Source organism: Leptopilina heterotoma, unplaced genomic scaffold (assembly GCF_015476425.1).
Source record: "Leptopilina heterotoma isolate Lh14 unplaced genomic scaffold, ASM1547642v1 Lhet_275, whole genome shotgun sequence".
NCBI classification, from domain to species: domain Eukaryota; kingdom Metazoa; phylum Arthropoda; class Insecta; order Hymenoptera; family Figitidae; genus Leptopilina; species Leptopilina heterotoma.
Window position 1 is genome coordinate 1,921,776 of NW_025110983.1, and position 19,723 is coordinate 1,941,498.

The 19,723-nt window shown below is 20.3% G+C and overlaps 3 protein-coding genes across 5 annotated transcripts in view; 1 reads left to right on the top strand and 2 right to left on the bottom strand.

The window, feature by feature from the left end:
- The window catches only part of LOC122503938 (prostatic acid phosphatase-like), an 8,947-nt gene extending 6,598 nt beyond the window's left edge, over nucleotides 1–2,349 (bottom strand). Inside the window, exons 1-2 of one of the 2 annotated variants that reach the window (XM_043614716.1) lie at nucleotides 2,113–2,349; nucleotides 310–401 (exon numbers count right to left, since the gene is read on the bottom strand). In XM_043614716.1, the coding sequence (XP_043470651.1) occupies nucleotides 310–401; nucleotides 2,113–2,173 (153 nt within the window). In that variant the 5' untranslated portion in view covers nucleotides 2,174–2,349. Of the gene's footprint in view, nucleotides 1–309; nucleotides 405–2,112 lie in introns of both variants that reach the window. The other variant, XM_043614714.1, reaches the window with a different exon arrangement.
- The window catches only part of LOC122503939, a 16,872-nt gene extending 2,232 nt beyond the window's left edge, over nucleotides 1–14,640 (top strand). Inside the window, exons 2-8 of one of the 2 annotated variants that reach the window (XM_043614717.1) lie at nucleotides 5,518–5,679; nucleotides 7,368–7,550; nucleotides 8,423–8,764; nucleotides 12,345–12,469; nucleotides 12,562–12,679; nucleotides 12,926–13,092; nucleotides 14,393–14,640. In XM_043614717.1, coding sequence (XP_043470652.1) covers nucleotides 7,377–7,550; nucleotides 8,423–8,764; nucleotides 12,345–12,469; nucleotides 12,562–12,679; nucleotides 12,926–13,092; nucleotides 14,393–14,618 — 1,152 coding nt within the window. In that variant the 5' untranslated portion in view covers nucleotides 5,518–5,679; nucleotides 7,368–7,376 and the 3' untranslated portion in view covers nucleotides 14,619–14,640. The remainder of the gene's footprint in view (nucleotides 1–5,517; nucleotides 5,680–7,367; nucleotides 7,551–8,422; nucleotides 8,765–12,344; nucleotides 12,470–12,561; nucleotides 12,680–12,925; nucleotides 13,093–14,392) is intronic. The other variant, XM_043614718.1, reaches the window with a different exon arrangement.
- On the bottom strand, nucleotides 14,587–19,401 carry LOC122503940 (snRNA-activating protein complex subunit 1). The gene is made up of 4 exons (XM_043614719.1): nucleotides 19,119–19,401; nucleotides 17,942–18,242; nucleotides 15,542–16,192; nucleotides 14,587–14,728 (listed from the first exon to the last, which is right to left on the bottom strand). The coding sequence occupies exons 1-3, from the start codon at nucleotides 19,256–19,258 to the stop codon at nucleotides 15,587–15,589; spliced, it is 1,047 nt and encodes a 348-aa protein (XP_043470654.1). The 5' UTR covers nucleotides 19,259–19,401; the 3' UTR covers nucleotides 14,587–14,728; nucleotides 15,542–15,586.
- Between the last annotated feature and the right edge of the window lie 322 nt (nucleotides 19,402–19,723).

A 19,723-nucleotide genomic window follows, 5' to 3' on the forward strand; every position in this document is an offset into this window, starting at 1 on the left:
ATTAAAAGCAAAAATCTATTTGTTAACGCAAAATTATGCGGAAAATAGTATAATTTCTAAAATATTATTATTATTATTATTATTATTATTATTATTAGTTATAATTTTTTAATTATAATTTAATATAAGTTTTAATTTAAGTTTTTTATTGTATTTTTTTATTTACTTTCTTCTTAGTTTTTTTTTAATAACAAGTCGTGTAATTTTTTTTATGCAAAATATAACAAAAAAATGTTATCGTAAATTTTTGAATGAAAAAGAAAATTATAAAAATAAAAATTTTTGGGTGAAAGAGAAGAAGAAACTTACGAGTGTGACAAGACGTAGGGAGTCCGTATTTGTATCTAAAGAGTTATCGTCTTTCTCTTTTGAAATGTCACGTACAATTCTCGCCCCTGTCGCTGCTGATAAATTTGATAACAATGATAATTATTCAATACACACACATTGTATAATTAAAAAACAATTATGAAAGTTATGAGAATTATTATTATGATTATTTTATTATTATTATTATTATTATTATTATTATTATTATTATTATTATTATTATTTCTATTATTTTTATTTTTATTTTTATTTTTATTTTTATTTTTATTTTTATTTTTATTTTTATTGCAATTTTTCTTTTTTTCGTTTTCTTATTTTTTCTTTTCTTTTTCTTTCTTTTTTTTACAAAAAGGAAAAATATTGAAATCAATTTAATTATTTATTATAAAGCTGATAAAAAATTTAGTAATTTTTAAATTTATTTACTTGACACATTTTTTTTTGAAATTTGGTTGTAAAATTGTTTATACATGTGTAAATAAATAAATAGAATTATTTACTAAGGAATTAACTAATTTTTTTTTTAGAATTTTATAATTAATTTTTTGTTTATTATTAAAATTTTTAATATTTTTTTTTTTGGTTTCATGCGAGAAGGAAAAGTCTATTTTTATTCTGTAAATGCCTCTATTTACACTTGTGATTCAATTTTCCTTCTTGTTCCAAAACAATACAATATAGAGTTGGGTTACTTTTTCAGTGACCAAATTTTTTTTTACTGTTTTTTTCTGAGTGTCTAATTTTTTGTCCATTTTCCTTGGAATTACTTTCACTAATTATATCGTTTTTTGGTTGTTATAAATTCTCTCTGGCCCTGAATTAGTGTTTTTCATCTGAATATTTATAATAAAAGTTATAGAATTAATGTAATAATTACAAAATAATAATAATTATTATTAATTTTTGAAATTATTATTTTTATTATTATTATTATTATTATTATTATTATTATTATTAATAACTTTTTATTATTAAGTTAATTATAATTATAATAATAAATATTATAATTGATAATAATTTAATAATTTTATTAAACTAATTATTATATTTATTCTAATATTATAATTGTTATATGAATAATTTATAAATTAAAAATAAACGGAAAGATTGCAGAAAAAGACGAAAATATCGCAAAAAGATGAGAAATTTATTGTCTGCTGTAAAAGAATAATTGAAATTCTCGCAATTTGTTGACAAATGGATTGCACAAAAAATTTATAACAATTTCCTTATCAGCTTTTTCATGAAAAACAGCTGAGAATTAAAATTTTCAAATAATCATCGAAAATGTAAAACTATTTTAAATTTAAAAAAATTAAAATTTCAATTAAAACCCTTCATTCTTATATTTAATCGAATAAAAGAAAAATTAAACTATTTCTATCGTTGTCCTAAAAAATGTTTTTCCTATTTTCTCGTATTTTTCAAACTTGACAAAAATTGATTTCTTTTCTTTCGAAAAATAATAATAATAATTTTCTTTGCTTTCAAAAAATTCTATATTTATTTTCCAAAAACGAAAAAATTTTTTCTTTTCAAAAAATTGTATTCCTTTTGTAAAAAAAAAATTTCTTTCTTTTCAAAACAAAAAAAAAAACAGTATTTCTTTGAAAACAAAATTTTTCTCTATTTTGGAAAAAGAAAAAATATCGAAATCAATTTCTGTTTTCATAAAAAAAATGTTTTTTTTACTTTGCAAATGAAAGAAAAATGTTTATTTTGCAAATGAAAAAAAAAACTGTTTTTCAGTTGTGAATTTTTTTTTTTTTGAAAATTAATTACCTAGAATTGTGGCGCTAATGATGAGAATGACAATAAAAACATATTTTTTTAAACTTGTCATTCTTGTGAATTTTTGAAATGAAAAAAAAATTTTTATTTATTTTTTTTTTTTGAAAAAAAGGAAAAAAAAATGTGAGAATTTAAGTAAATTAATTAAGGTGTTTGCATTTCACGAGTTTTATATATTTAAATTGATATACAATGAGCCACGAGGTTTTGACGAATACTGAGGGAATAAATTCAAGTGTAACGTGTGATAAAATGATTCCCCCACCAAGTGACCAATCGAATCACGTGTGTGTATAAGTGCAAAATAATTTTTCTATTCATTCATATTATTCACTTTGCGGTTCAATTAGTCGATATTTTTTTTTTTTCTATTCCGTTTCATCTATTTTTTTTCTGCAACTTTTCCGCGGTGTAGACAATAATAATAATCATAATAATAATCATAATAATAATTATAATGATAATTATAATAAATAAAAATAATAATAGTAAATGTTTTTTACTTCTTTTGTATTTTTTTTACTATTATTACTTTCTTTTATCTTTAAACAAATTATTGTATTAAAATAACTGTTTTTTCTTTTTTTTTCTTCTTTTTTAATATATTTATTGAAGCATTTTTTTTAATTTTATTTTTTCTTACTTTTTTTATTAATGTTGAATTATTTTTGCTATTATGCAAATATAATTTTATTTTTATGTGTTAATATTAAAAAATAACTCTTTTTCCAATTTTGCCTTTTTTTTACTTTTTTTATATTTTTATTATTCTTTCTTGAATTTTCTTTCTTCTCGATTTTTCATTATTAAATTTTTTTTATTTTTATTGAAATATTTAAATTATTATTGTTTAATATTAAAATAACTGTGTTTTCTTATTTTGTTCTTTGTTATTAAAGTTTTTTTTTACAATTTTAATTTAAATATTAGGTTTTTTTTTTTTTATTATTGGATTTTTTAATATTTTTTGCTGAAATATTTAATTTTTTTTAATTTCCTCCTTTATTAATGATTTTTTCAAAAAAATAATAAAATAATGAATAAATAAATAAAAATTTTAATTTTTGATTATTTATTTATTTATTTATTTATATATATAGATAAATCAAACATAAAATAAAAAAGTTTCTTCTCTATTTTTTTTATTTCTGTATTTCTTATTGAAATATTTGTTTTATTTATTCAATGTGGAAATATTAATTTTTTTATTTATACAAAAATGTTTTTTTCTTTGTAATTTGTTTTCGTATATTTTATTGACATATTTCTTTTCTTATTTTTTAGAAACTTTCTTGGTTTTTTTTTACTTATTTTTATATTTATTGGATTTGTTTCTATTTTCTGTTTTTAATATTTTAGTTTCTTAATTTTTTTTCAATCTATACATTTTTTTAGTTTATTTAATTATTGTTTTGTTTTTTCATTTTTACTCAATTTTTCCTCCTGCAATTATTTTGTTATTGTTCAATTTTTAAAATAAATTCTCTTTTACTTTTAATTGGCAAATTAAAATTCCTCTTTTTTTGTCATTGTTTATTTTGCTATTTATTATTTTGTTTTCTTTTATTTTGTTATTTTTATTTTTCTATTTTGTTTTATTTTAATTTTTCTATTTAGTTCTAAATTGATTTTTATTTTCTTTTTTTACTTGATTTTCATTGTTTAGGATTTCATTTTTTATTTTTTTTTATTTTGTTCCTATTTTTATTTTACTTATTTTTCAAAAAGTATCAAAAATTGTTCCTTTTTTGTGTTTTCTATTTTGTTTTTATTTTATTTTTATTTATTTATTGTTCTCTTCTTGCCAATTATTCTTTTTTATTTCACATTTCAGTTCGTACATACAACACAATTTTTTTTCAAAATGATTCACTTGATAATTTTGCAAATAATATTAAAACAAAAAAAAAAGAGGTTTACAAATTATTTCCAGTTTAAAATTGCGAGAAAATTAATTTTTACAAAATAGAAAAAGAAAAATTTGCTTTTAATGAGCGGAAAATATTTTGAGATAAAGAGAAAAACTTTGAATTCAAAATTAATCAAAGTCGTGAATTAAAAATTCTAAACAGATCTAAATGGAGATATAAATGTTTCTTTTTGTTTTTATTCCTTTTTTTCTATTTAATCATCCTCCTATATAATTATGTAATTTAATTGAAGACTGTGAAATTATTATCAAACGGAAAATTCTTGAATACTAAAATAATTATATATTGACTACAAAACTTGATCAACTGTTATTATAATCATAAATAAATTATGTAAAAAAAAAAATGATAAATTTTCTAATTTGAAAATCATTTTTTTAAAAAAAGGAGAAAAAAACTAAAGTGTCATCGTTTATTGTTAATTTTTAATTTGTACTAAAATTTATATTTTTAATTTTCTTGTTTATTTATATATTCATCTTTAATTATAATTTTAGTTATTTTTAGTTAATATTTATTATTATTTATTTCTTTATTCATTTTATATTTATTTTATTATTCATTTATTTATTTGTGAAGAATTTAACGATTGTTTTTCAGTTTTTTATGTTAAAAATAATTTCTTATTTGTTGTTAATTTTATTAACATTTTGTTATTAATTAATTAAGTTGACTATTAATAATTATTCATTCTACAAATAAATAATTAATAAAAATGAATTAAAATTCTAATTTATTATTATTTACTATTAAAAATAAAAAATACTTATTTTTTGTTATTTATTGCTAAAAAATTTTAATAATTATTTTTTATTCATTCTTAAAATTATTCTATTTGAATAATAGGTTATAATAAATAATTGGCTGAATAATGAATAAATAATAAATAATTTATAAATAATCAATGAATAATTAATTAATAATAAATAATTAATAACGAATAATTTATTTAATTAGTAAATAAATTACTAAAAAATAAATAATTAATAATATATAAAGAATAAATAAATTGGTAGTAAATAATAAATAAATAATAAATCAAAAAATAAATAATAATCATTAATAACAAATAATTAATTAATTATCAATTAATAATTATTAGCTTAAAAATGAATAGAACATTTTTTGAAACAAAAGAAATGAATAGTATAATTTTCAAAAAACAATGAACTGTCGTCAAGGCAACGGAGGGAATCGTTGTTTTTTTGTTTTTTCCGCAGTTTTTTTTAACTCAAAAAGAAGAAAAGAAGAGAAAAAATTTTTTTTTGATCTCCTAGGATAAAAAAGTAAATAAATAGTTAATTAAGTGAAGTGAATTTAATGATTTGAGATTTATTTTCAGTTTAATTAGTTTCTTCCTCTTTTCCCTCCTTTTTTTTGTTTTCCATTTTTTTTCGTGTGTGAAACGAAATAACGTGAAAAAAAAACAACAAAACTGGCCAGCAAAAGTGAAATCGTTTGTCAGGAAGGTGGCGATACAAGGGAATTGAGAGATTTTTTCACTAATCCGGGAGGAAAAAATTCATCAATCGTGGATTTTCATAGCGAAGGAGGAACGCGAAACGCGGCCTCACGCAATCGTAAAACGCGTCGCAAGAAGTCGAGAAATTCCGCCGGCGACGTCAAGGTAATTTTTTTTGCTTTTATTACTTTTTTTTCTAAAATTTGCAAATATTTTATGATTCTTCAATTTTTTCTTTTTGAAAATATTTTTCAAACATTTTTTGTTCATTCTTTTCAATTTTTATAATTTTAAATTTTAATTATAATTTTTAGGTTGGAAAAAATTTTTTTTTTCTTGTAAAACATTTTTTTTTAAAGTCTTAATTAAAATTAATTAATTAAAATATTAAAATAAAAGAAATAAATTAACGAAATTTATTAAAATTACGAAATAAATGGATAAATATTCAAAAAATCAGGAAATTCCATTGAAATAATTTTCGAAAAAATTAAATAGGAATAAAATGGAAATTTTAAATATGAAAATAGAAGGAAATAAATAAAAAATAAAAATGAATAGAAAATTATGTTTAGAAAAATTGTAATTAAGAAAAAATAAAGAACAGGAAAAAAATAAAATTAGAAAATAGAAAAAAAATTAGTAAAATTAAAAATGAAACAGAAATTTTTGAAAAAATTATAATTAGAAAAGAATGAAGAATAGAAAAAAAATGTAATGAGGAAAAACAAAAAATAGTAAAAAAAAAAAGAAAATAGAAAAGAACAAAAATTTTAAAGAAAAATTATAATTAAAAAAAAAATAACGAACAGAAAAAAATTTAATTGAGAAAAATAGAAAATAGAAAAAAGTAAAAAAAATAGTAAAATTAAAAATGGAACAAAAATTTTTAAGAAAAATTATAATTGGAATAGAATAAAGAATGGAAAACATTAAAAAGTAGAAAAAACAGAAAATATTAAAACATAGAGAATAGAAGAAAATAAAAACATATAATAAAATAAATATTAGAAAAGTGTAGAATAAAAAAAAATATTTCTATTAATTCTAATTAGAGAAAAAAATAAAGAATAGAAAAATAACAAAATAGGACGAAAAATTGAAAATAAAAGGAAATAGAAAATAGTTAGAAATAGAAAATAGAAAAAAAGTAGTAAAATGAAAAATGGAACAAAAATTTTTAAGGTAAATTGCAATTAGAAAAGAATAAAGAATAGAAAAAAATTTAAATTATTGAGAAAAAATAGAAAATAGTAAAAAAAAAATTAAAAATAGAAAAAAATAAAAATTAGTAAAATTAAAAATGGAACAAAAATTTTTAAGAAAAATTATAATTAGAAAAGAATAAAGAATAGAAAACAATAAAAAGTAGAAAAAATAGAAAATAATAGAAAACAGAAAATAGAAAAAAATAAAAATTAGTTAAATTAAAGAATGGAACTATAATTTTGAAGAAAAACTATAAGAACTATTCTGATTAAAAAAGAGTAAAGAATAGAAAACAAATGTTCAAAAAGTAGAAAATAGTAAAAAATAGAAAGTAGAAGAAAATAGAAAATGGAATAAAATAAAAATTAGAAAAGTGCAGAATAGAAAAAAAAATATTCCTATTAATTCTAATCAGAGAAAGAAATAAAGAAAAAATAAGAAAATAAGACGAAAAATTGAAAACAATAAAAGATAAAAAATAGAAAAAAATAAAAATTCGAAAAACAGGAAAATAGAAAAAAGGAAAATAAAATAAGAATTTGAAAAAATAGAAAATAGAGAAAAAATATTTAGAAGAATTTATAATTAAAAGAATTTTTATAGCAAAAAAAAAAAAAAATGATTAATTTCTTTTTATTCGCCAGGTGAAAACAATGACGAGTTCCACGGAAATTCTCAAGAACGTGCAAAAAATTGGACAATATCCACCGATTCCAATGCCGAGTTCAGCGCCTGCAATTACGAATCAAAATCATCAATCCGCGCCACCATTGCGTCCCAGATCACTTTATACCGCTCACAGTTATCATGACGAGTCTCATTTTCAGGTAATTTTCTTTTTTCATTTTTTAATTAATACTTAATATTTATTTTTCATTTAATTCTTTTGTTTTTGTTTATTTATGTAATTTTTATTATATTCTACGTAATAATGCTAATAATAATAATATAGGGAAAACATTGGAGTAATTGAGTTATAATCGCAGTTTGCTTCTTTGTCTCTTTCTAACGTTTTACTTTTGAATGTAAAATATTGTATATAATTTTAAAAGTGGTTCAAGGTATCGTTAGAGAGATAAAGGAGCGAAACAATATTCTAAACACGTTTTTAAATTATTTCCGACTCTATAATTTTTTTTTGTCATTGTGTCCTCTTTTTTTTTGGGGTGACAATCGCCTTTTTTTTTTGGCCTGAAAAAAGATTTACTTTTTGTATCTTTTTTTTTTTATTTATTTTCACTTATTTTCACTTATTTTTATTTATTTCAATTTATTAATTTATTTTAAATGGATTTTTATGTTTCAATTTTTATTATTCAGATTTAAAAATTAAAGAAAAATTCAATTATTAATTAATTTATTAATTCATTATGATTGTTAATTATTTTCAAAAAAAAATTTGAATAAATTTCATGGCAAGAATTCAATTAATTTTTTAGAAAATAATAAATTTCTTGGCAGGAATTCAATTATTTTTTTGGAAAATAATAAAATGCTGCGGGAAAAGTTCAATTATTTTTTATAAATAGCAAAATTCATGGCAGGAATTTAATTATTTTCAATACAATTTTAATAAAATTTCTGGAAAAATTTCATTTTTTTTTTAAATTGTAATAACATTTTTATAATAATTATTAAGAGACTCGATTATTATTAACAAAAAATTAAAAGAAATTGTTTTTGATTTTACTTTTTCCAGAGATACAGCGAATTTTCGAAATATTACGAGACCCCACCCTCGGATCAGTGGGGAGGGGGTGGTGGCGGTGGTGGGGTTGGAACAACAGGAAACAATGTTTATTCCTCAACGGCGCTAAATTGGCGACAGCCAAGAAACTCAAAATCAATTCCGTCAACGTATTATGCCGCAGATGAATCGCCGGCGGCTTGCATTTACACGGAAAATTGGCGGGATCATGATAATGAGCCGATTGCGGGGGGCGCAATTGCCACTCCCCACGGGACAATTTCCCTTCGATTGCACAATCGAATTCGCGTCGATATGACAATTGATCGCGCCGTTCGTGTCATTAATTTCAAGGTATTTCGCCTTCTTCTTCTTCTTCTTCTTCGTTACATTAAAGAACAAAATTTTCCACTTAAAGTTAAAGTTATTCATTTTAATTTAGTTAGATTTATTAATTGTTAATTAAAATAATAAACAGTTAATAATTAACAATAGAGTTGATTGCGAATGGAAAAAAAAAGTTAAGAACGTTCTGCGCATGTCTAGAGATCTTTTGCGCAAGCGTAGAAGGCAAAGCTGCGCAGTAGATCGCGTCTTAATAACGAACTTTTTTAAAAGTAAAAAATGAATAGTAGCCGAATTTTCAAAAATTTTCGATTAATTAAAGTTTAAGAAAATTATATTAAAAATAACGAATTTTTATTAAGTAAAACATGAATAATAGCCGATTTTTCAAATACAGGGTTGCCACGCAACCTGAAAACCTGGAAATGTTAGGGAATTTGATAAACCTTGAAAAAACTTGGAAAAGTCAGGGAATTTTGATCGAAATCCTGGAAAATTGTTATTTTCTAAAGTTTATTCTTGAAATCTAATTTTACATAAATATTTAAAAAATTAATTAAATCTAATTTTAAAAAAGTAGCGTTTACAATTTTCATAAGTACAGATGAATTTCAAAAGATTTTAATTTGAAATGTTGTAAAATTTCAATTTTCAATGAATTTAACTAGAAATCGTCTTATAGAACGTAAATTTTTGAGAAATTTTAATTATTGCAATTCTTCTGAAATTAGTTAAATTTTTTAATATATATTTTTAATTGATTATTAAAAATAATGGAATTATAAAAGAATTTTAATTAAAAACACTAAAAGAAATTGAATTTTGAAGCAATTACAAATTATTGCAGAAATTCAATTATTTTCAAAAGTAGTAAAATTCTTCTTAGAAATTCAATTATTTCCAACCATTTTTAATAAAATTCATGGCAAAACTCCAATTATTTTCAAAAACTTTCCTCAATTCAATGATTTTTAATAAATCTACAACTTTAATAAAATTTTTCAAAAGAATTCAATTATTTAAAAAAAAATTTTTAATTCTACGCAAACATTTCATTTTTTTCATAAATAATGAAACTCATCTCAGACTTTTAATTATTTTTAATAGAATTTTAATGAAATTCCTCGAAAAATGAAATTACTCTTAAAAATTTTATTAAAATTCATCAAAGAAATTCAATTATTTAAAAAGACATTTTAATAAAATTCGTCTCAATAAGAATTCAATTATTTTTAAAAGTAATATAATTCTTCGCAGAAATTTAATTGTGTTCAACAATTTACAAAAATTCTCGTCAAAATTTCAATAATCTTTATAAATTTTTCTTCGAAATTCAAATATTTTTAAAAACTTTAATAAAATTCTTGGCAAAATTTCAATTATTTTCAAAAACTCTTATAAAAAAAAGTTTCAAAAAATTCAATTATTTTTAATAAAATTAGAATCAAATTTTCGAAAAATAAACTTATTCTTAAAAATTTTAATAAAATTTGTCAAGAGAATTCAATTATTTAAAAATTTGTTGATAAAAGTCTTTAAAAAAATTCAATTTTAAGAAACATTCAATTATTTTCATAAATAATAAAATTCGTCTCAGGATTATTTGCAAAAATTTTGTTTAAAATCTTGGCAAATTTCAGTTATTTTAAAAAATTTTAATAAAATTCTAAAAATTTCAATTATCTTTATAAATAATAAAATTCTTCTTTGAAATTCAATTATTTTTAAAAGTTTTAATAAAATACCTGGCAAAATTTCATTTATTTTAAAAAATTTTAATAAAATTCATGTCAAAATTTCATTTCTCAAAAATTTCAATAGAATTCTTAGTACAATTTCAATTATTTTTAAAAATTATAATAAAATTCTTGTCAAAATTTCAATTACCTATTAAAGTTATAAACTTCTTCACAATTCAATTATTTTCCAACATTTTATTTAAATTCTTTGAAAAATTTCAATTATTCTAAAAAATTTTAATAACTTTAATAAAATTCTTGGCAAAATTACAATTATTTTCAAAAACTTTTATAAAAAAAAGTTTCAAAAACTCTTTTCTCTTTTTTTTTTTCTTTTCGAAATTCAATTATTTTTAATAAAATTTGAATCAAATTTACGAAAAATAAACTTATTCTCAAAAATTTTAATAAAATTTGTAAAGAGAATTCAATTATTTAAAAATTTATTGATAAAAGTCTTTATAAAAATTCAATTTTAAGAAACAGTCAATTATTTAATAAAATATTTATTTTTGTATTTAAATAATTGAATTCTCGTGGATTTTTCTAGTAAATATTGATTTAAAAATGAATTTCAGTTAAAATTTTAGATTATAATTGAATTTTAAAAGCATTAGAGCGTAAATTTTTAGAAATAATTGAATTTCGAAAATGTTTTAAATTAAAATCTTTTAGAAAATTTGAAGTTTTCATACTTTTAATTAACAATTCTGTAGAATTTATTTTTTAAAAAAGTTTAATTGAATTTTTCTTTAATTTTTAAAGTTTTTATTTTCTAATATATATTTTATTGAAGAATTTTAGAATAATCAAAATTACGTAAAAATTAATATTGAAAATAATTGAATATATTTACGAAGAATTTTATCATTTTTGAAAATAATTGAAAATTCTTGCGGAGAATTTTGTGAATTTTAAAAATAATTGAATTATTTCGAAGAATTTTATTTAAATTTTTTTGAGAATAATTGAATTCCTGTGAATAATTTTATTGTCTATAAAAATAATTAAATTCTTGACAAGATTTTTAAGGAAATTTAGAATTAATTTTTCTCAAAAAGTTTAATTGAATTTTTTTTGAATTATTTAAAGTTTTTAATTTCTAATTTATTTAATTAAAGAATCTCCAGAATAATCGAAAGTTTAGGTAAAATTGAATTGTAAACAATTGGATTTAAAAATTCTCAAAGAACTTTTTCAAAAATTATTTTAAAAAAATTGTTTTAAAAAAGAATTTTAGTTTAAAATTCTAAAAATGAAGAATTGAATTGAAATGAAAATAATTTTGAAGAAATTACAGTAACAATATTTTTATAATATAAAATAATGATAGTATCAAGTTTTAATTATTATAAAGCATAAAGAAAGCGATCGATATCTTCTTGTTTTATAATAATATTCTTATATGTAATTGAATTTAAAATTTTTGAAAATTTTAATTTCCGTAAAAAAATAATAATGATTAAATATTCATTTAAAAACGAAGTTATTGATGTTTTTGAGTAATTTTACAATTAAAGAAATTCGTGCATAAATGTAATTGAACAGGAAAAAGTCCTTTTGTCTGGAAATCAGGGAGTTTGGTAAAATTAAGAATAAAATTAAAAATTAAATTAAAAATTAAATTTTGTAAAATATAAATGTAGTTTTAAAAACCTGGAAAAATTACGTTTTTTAACCTGGAAAATCTGGAAAAGTCAGGAAATTTTAAATGAGGAAAAGCGTGGCAACCCTGAAATATTTTGATCAATTAAAGTTTTAGATCCAAATGGACTGCGGGATATTATTATAAATAAAAATTAAATGAATTATTAGCTTTAAAAAATCGGATTTTCTTTTCGAAAATACAGAATAATATTGTCTTGGCATTGAGTGGAACCGGTGCAGCGGCGGCTCTTTTACATCCAAACGGAAGAATTTATCAATATGGATCGCGCGTTGAAATTTTAGCTCACGACACTCATGGAAATAACAAGTCAGAAAAATAAAAAAAAACAAATATAAAATTAAAAAATTTTTTTATTTTTCATATTTTAAATAATGAAAAATTCATTTCCTTTTTTTCAGATACGCGAAAATGTGGTACAAGGGCGTAAGTTTTACGTCCGAACAATGTGCCCTCGTTTATCTCGTCGATACCGCAGGGACAAGAACCACGACCGATTCCTTCTCCGATATGAGTCAGGTAAGAAGAAAATTAATTTAATGTAATTTTAAACTATTTATTTTTCATAAATATTTTATTTTTTATTAATTTGATTCAATATTTAATTAAATTAAAATAAATAAGAATTGAATCAAAATAGTGAAAAATTAATTAATTTTTCAATATTTTGATTCAATTTTTATTTATTTTTTTTAATTTACTTTTTATAACTAAATGGTAAATATTGAAAAAAATAGTTTTGAATTAAATACTTTTTTTTTTAAGGACATTTCGTTGAGTGTTTTTTACTCGGAATCGCGACACGGTCCAGCGTGTGTGCAAGAAGCAGCAGCGGCACTATCGTCGGCACAATATTGGCTCACTGACGAGGGTGTCGAAAATTGGATCATCAACAATGTACGAATCTCACAAACACCGGATGGCCTCGTGAGGTATTTACGAAAAAAATATTTTTTCCCTTCGTTAATTTCCTTTCTAAATTTAAAGTGGTGAGTTTTTCTATTTTTATATAATTTTTAGGTATTCTATTTATTTTATTTTAATTCAGACTTCGCACTCAAAAATCAATTTTAAAAAAGGAGCTTTCAAAATGAAAAAAGTAGTAAAAAAGTAGCTATCGAAATATTAAACTTGACGACCAAAAAAAACTCGTTTTAGACACTTCACAAAACTGACAAAAATTCAATTCCATATTTTTTGTTTTCCTGACTTTTTCCTAATTTTCATCAAAAATATTTACTTCTTTCTTATTCTACTTCTAATAAATTGAATTTTTGCAAAAAATTTCATTAAATTTTTTTAAAAAAATTGAATTTCTGTGAAAAATTTGGCTATTTTTGAAAAAAATTGAATTCTTCATAAACATTGTTTTAAATAATTTATTTTTTCGAAATGTAATAAATATTATGAAAATTTTATTTTAAATAATTGAATTCTTGTGGAAAACTTTATTTGTGAAAATAATTGAATTTCTCGAATTCATTAATTTAAAATTGTATTAAAAATAATTGAAATTCTTCGATGAGTTTTATTATTTATGAAAATAATTGAATTTTGGATGAAGTTTATCAATTTTTTTTTTAAATAATTGAATCGTTTTGCAAAATTTTATGAAAATAGTAAATATTGAAAATAATTGAATTTCGAATATTTTTTGAAAATAATTGAATCGTTTTAAAGAATTTTATTATAATTTTTGAGAATAGTTTTTTTATTTCTAGTATTAGAGAATTTAAAGTAAATTCTAAAAAAAAACAGAAATAGAAATAAATAGTGGCTGAAATCTAAGAGAAGTATTCAAATAGTAGCATAACGTGAAAAAAGTAGTAAATAAGTATATAAAACCAAAATATTTTTAATAAATATTTATTTATATTTACGTAGAAAAATTACAGAAAAATCTTTGATTTTCTATAAAAATGTTCTTTTATGATAAATAAAAAAATTAAGTTCTAATTAAATCAATTACTTTTATTTGACTAATAGTTAATTTGTTGATAAATTTTAATATGAATTTAATTTAATTCAAATTTAATTTAAGTAGCTGAATTAAAATAATGATTAATTAAATCAAGTGGAATTAAAATAGTAATAAATTAAAATTGTCCATAAATAAACATCTTTTGAGAACATAAAAATTCCATCAATCAAATGATAAATTAAATTAGTTATCATTAGAATAAGAAATAAATAAATAAAAGAAGAAAATTGAAAGAAATGTAATTTTTTCAGAATTGCGAGGAACAGCAATAAATATCAATTGCGAACATCGCCGAGCAATGGAACCGCATCGTTGACGACTCCATTTTTACATTGTACAGCTTCACTTGGACAAACGTCGCATCTTTTTGTACGTCGAGGTGAACGACGAATGCATTACGATGGTACGAGTTTTATCGTTAGAAATGCAGGTCACAGCGCTGGATTTGATGACAATAATCAATTGAAAGTATATTAAAATAATCCATCAAAAAAAAAAAGAACAAAAAAAAAGTTCGAAGGAGAACAAAAAAAGTCTCGTCTTCCAAAAGTTATGCATTCGTTTTTGTGAATTCTTTCGAATTATGCCTGCAAATGGAATATTATTATATTAATATTTTAAGAAAAAAGAATTCAGAAGATTAGGAATATTAATGTGACGGGAAGCAGTTTTTTTTCTCTTTATTCAAACTAAGAATATTGTGCAACAATTTTTTTTTCCATTTTCGCGAAAAGAACTGGATTTTTTTTTTTATTATCGCGAAAAGAATTCAATTTTTTTTGCAATTGTCGCGAAAAAAACTCAATTTTTTTACTATTGTCGCGAAAAGAACTCAATTTTTCAGTTATTCTTATTTATAGAAAAAATGGGAGAAATTTGTTTCTTTCTCTTCTTTTTTTGTCCAAAAAGTAATTTTTTCTAATCGAGAAAAAAATAAATAGAGAATTTATTATATTGAAAATTCAAATTAAGAGACATTTGATTTTACTTTTGATTTTCTAATTTGAAGTATTTTTAAATTTAAAGTTAAAATTTGTGATAAATATTCGCAAATATCAAAATTTATATTTTATTTTTTCAAAATTTTTCAAGTATTTCAAGTTTTACAAAATTTTGTTAATTCTAAAAAATATTTTTAAGAACCGTTGCACATTTTCTTTATGTTGAAATATAGAAAACTTATTTTTACAATTGAGTTTAAAAAAAAGAACTCAATTGTCAATTTTTTTTAAGTAAAAAAAAGCTTTTTTCGACTGTAAAAAAACTTTTTTGGACAGTAAAAAAGCTTTTGAACAGTAAAAAAAGCTTTTTTGAAAGTGAAAAAGCTTGTTCTTGACAGTAAAGAACCTTTTTTTTTGACAGTAAAATAAAATATTTTCTCAAAAAAAAAAAATACGTACATGAAAAATTTTTTTTTTCGTCTTTTATTCTCTTTTTTTCAATTTTCAATCCGATGATTCCTCGCCATGCTCAAATTTCACATTCGCCGCGGGAAGTGTGACCTCAACAAATTTCACACTCCTTGTTTTCGAATCAATTTCCATGTCGTCGTCAAAAGTTTCCGCAAGATTTGGATCATAATTTTCGAGTGGTTCAAATACTTCTTCATCATCCTCATCATAATAATCATCGTCGTCGTCATGATGACGATGATGATGATTGATATCATCCTCATCGGATGTATCCATATCGAAACCATCGCCAATTCTTGAACGGACTTTTCCATCTTTTTGTTTATCGACATCGCGTCGACGACGTTGTTCGATTCGTAAATTATTTGCTTCACTTGAATTTTCAATTGCACGCTCATTATAATTATTTGACTCCAATTTTCGAATGTCGAGTAGAATATCATCAATGAAATTCTCATCGAATAATTTGAGATTTGAACTGGCGCCAATAATTGATGATGTTGCTTGTCGATATTCTTTGGAGAGATTCTCCAATTCCATTAAACAACTTCCCTGCTCGGTTAATTCGAGGAGAGATGGCATTATACTTAATTTACTCGCTGGCGTTTGTTTCTCGCGATAGAATTTTTCTAGGCCCCACTGTGGAAAAGAAGAAAAATTATTTTTAAATTAAAAATGAAAAGTTAGGAACATTTTTAATTATTACAAGGCTCGAAGCAGTGAAAGTAAAATAAGAGAACATTTTACTTAAAACTAGAAATTCTATTTTTTATAATAATTAAAGATCGAGTGATAAAATCATTTACAATTCAATTATTATTTACAAGAATTTTTAACTAAAATTCTACGATTATTTTTTTAAATTTTCGAAAAAGTTCTTTGACAATTTTCAAATACATTTCTTTACAATATTCAATTTTACAAAATTTTAATTATTCGTCAATTTTTCAATTAAATAAATTCTAGAAAATAAAAACTTAAAATAATATTTAAAAAATACAATTAAACTTTTTCAAAAGAATTAATTTCAAAATTCAATTATTTTTAAAAATTCACGCTTTATTGCTTTTAATATTCAATTATTATCTAAAATTTTAACTGAAATTCATTTTTATGAAATAAAAATCAATTTTTATTGGAAAATTCTACGAGAATTCAATTATTTAAATACAAATAAAATGTAAATAAATAATTTATTCAATAATTTCTTTAAAGGAATTTAATTAAAATCTTACTGAAATTTATTATATTAAAAAATTTTATAACAATTTTTCTAAAATAATTGAAAAGTCTTTGAAGAATTTTATTAAAATTTTTCAAAATACTTGAATTCCTGAGAAGAATTTAAATAATAATTTAATTCATACGAAGAATTTTATTAAATTTTGTTTAAATAATTTCAAATTTTGACAAGAAGTTTATTACCATTTTTGACGAGAATTTAATTCTTGACAAGAATTTCGCTATCTATTTATAAAAATAATTGAATTCTTGAATAGAATTTTAAAAAAATTTTGAAAATAATTTAATTTCCGCAAAGTATTTTATGAATTTTCAAAAGATTTGAATTCTTCTGATGAATTTTAATACTTATGAAAATAATTGAATTTTGGAAAAGAATTTTATTCAAATTCCTTAAAATAATTGATTTTATGGGGAGAATTTTGTTGTTTATCAAAATAATTGAATTTCTGTGAAAAATTCTAATCTTTTTAAAAATAATTAAATTCTTCCAAAAAAATAAAAAAAAAATATTTTTTTGAATAATTAATTTTTTTAAGAATTAAAATTAAATTTTTAAGTTCAATTACATTTTTTGAGCAATTATTGTAAAATTGTATTAAAAATAATTGAAATCATGCGATAAATTTTATTATTTATGAAAATAATTGAATGTTTTCGTAGAATTGTATCAAATATTTTTTTCAATAATTAAAATTTTTGATAAATTTTATAAAAATAGTAAATTTTAAAAATCATTGAATTACGAAAAACTTGTGAAAATAATTGAAATTTTGCAAAGAATTTTATTTAAATTTTTGAAAATAATTGAATTTTTGCCGAAAAATTTTGCTATTTATAAAGATAATTGAATTCTTAATGAGATATTCAACGAATTTTAATAAAATTTTTAAAAATTACATTTTTAGAGAAATTCGATTAAAATTTTATTAAAAATAATTGAAAAATAACATTTCCCAAACACTTCATTAAACAACGACACCTTCTTCTGGAGACAAAAATAAATTATTAAATATACGATCACTTATATATTTAATAATCATTTTATCACAATTGTTATTAAAATGAAAAAAAAAATTTTTTAATATAAAAAATTCATCTTTTTCTTGTTTTTTTTCTCTCCAATTATTAAAGTAAAATCAATACCTCAATATCGAAAATTGTGTGAGCAAACACTTCGTCGTGGATCATTGTTGAGAGTATAAAATTTGCATCGAGATGCTCTCCGGCCTTTAATTGTTCATGTAATTCCATGAAATTCGACCATTGCTCTTGTGTAACTCGTATTAATGAGGCATTTTTAATTGGCATTTTATAATAGAGTCCATATAATAAATAGAGACCGCCAATTCTCTCTTTAAAATTTCTCGGCGGTAGGGCAAATTCCTTAGCAATGTGCAACACTTCCTCGCAATATTCCAAGAGTTCCGAATATGTTTGTCTTCCGCTTTTGTGAATCGAGAAAAGAAAAAATACGAAACATTATAAATTTGGTAATTATACATTTTTTAAAATTTGTATTTTTAAGAATATTATTATTCGTTTTTTATTAATTATTTTTAATAAAATTCTAAGGAAGAATTCAATTATTTTCATAAATAATGAAACTCATCGAAGAATTTCAATTATATTTAATACTATTTTAAATTAATAAATTCGAAAAATTCAATTATTTTCACAAATAAAGTTATTCAAAATAATTCAATTATTTAAAATAAAATATTCATAATATTTATTATATTTCAAAAAAATTAATTATTTAAAACAATGTTTTTATAAAATTCTTCTACGAAATTCAATTATGTTCAAAATTTTTTTTAAATTCCTTTCAAAATTTCAATAATCTTTATAAATAATAAAATTCTTTTTCTAAATTCAATTATTTTCAAATGTTTTAATCAAAGTCTTGGCACAATTTCAATTATTTTCCAAAATTTTAATAAACTTCATACCACAATTTTAATTTTCAAAAATTTTAATAAAATTCTTGGCACAATTTCAATTATTTTTAAAAATTATAATAAAATTCTTGACAGAATTTCAATTATCTTTGAAAATAATCAAATTCAGAATTTAATTTTCTTCAAAATCAGAATTCAATTATTTAAAAAAAATTTTGTAAAAATCTTCCTAAGTATTTAATTCTTTTCATGATTAATACAAATTTTTTGCTAATTTTTTAAAATTAATTATCGAGTGCGAAATCTCTGTAAAATAAAATTGACAAATATTTTCGATTTTTTTTACTTTTTGAGGTTATGTTACCGGAAAAGAAACAAATTTTCTTTATTATATTTAAATAATATTAATTATTGGAACTTACGCATAAATCATGGCAAACTTCATGTCCTTCCATACTTCGCAAAATTTTTCAAATCGAATACTATTTGTTTCATTAAACATCGATAACAATTTGTTACAATCCTCTTTAAATCCGCTCGCAATATAAAAGCTTTTTGACATTTTTCCCTATTCCTTTTTATTTACAATACAACAATTTTTTTCAAAATTTTGTTTAACGAATTTAATTCTTAATTACAAAAATGATTTTCTATAGTTTTTCCATAATTTTTTAGTTTTTAACAGGTTTTTAAAATAAAATAAACAAATAGCAGACGATTTTTCTCTTGTCATATTGCGGACCAATCGGAATTCGTGAATACGAAAAGGCGCGAAAAGAGAGGGAAATTCAAAATTGAAAATATTATTTCTTAATTCTTTTATTAAAAATTCTTTTCGTAAATATATTTTTGATTAACAAGATTAATTAAACAGGTTAATTTTTTTCTACAATTATTCTCTTACTTTTTCGGAATATAAATATTTTTTATAAATTGAAAATCTTTAACAAAAAATAGGAAAATGATGGTAATTTCAAAGTTTTCTTTACGGAAACTCGGAAAAATGTTTTTCTTTTCCGAAGAAGAA

Bases quoted from the DNA above. Each gene is read 5' to 3' on its own strand.
- LOC122503940 (XM_043614719.1), bottom strand. From the start codon at position 19,258: ATGTCAAAAAGCTTTTATATTGCGAGCGGATTTAAAGAGGATTGTAAC. The intron at 18,243-19,118 runs GTAAGTTCCAAT...GATTCACAAAAG, and splicing joins AAGTTTGCCATGATTTATGC to CGGAAGACAAACATATTCGG. The intron at 16,193-17,941 runs GTATTGATTTTA...TCTTTTCCACAG, and splicing joins ACACAATTTTCGATATTGAG to TGGGGCCTAGAAAAATTCTA.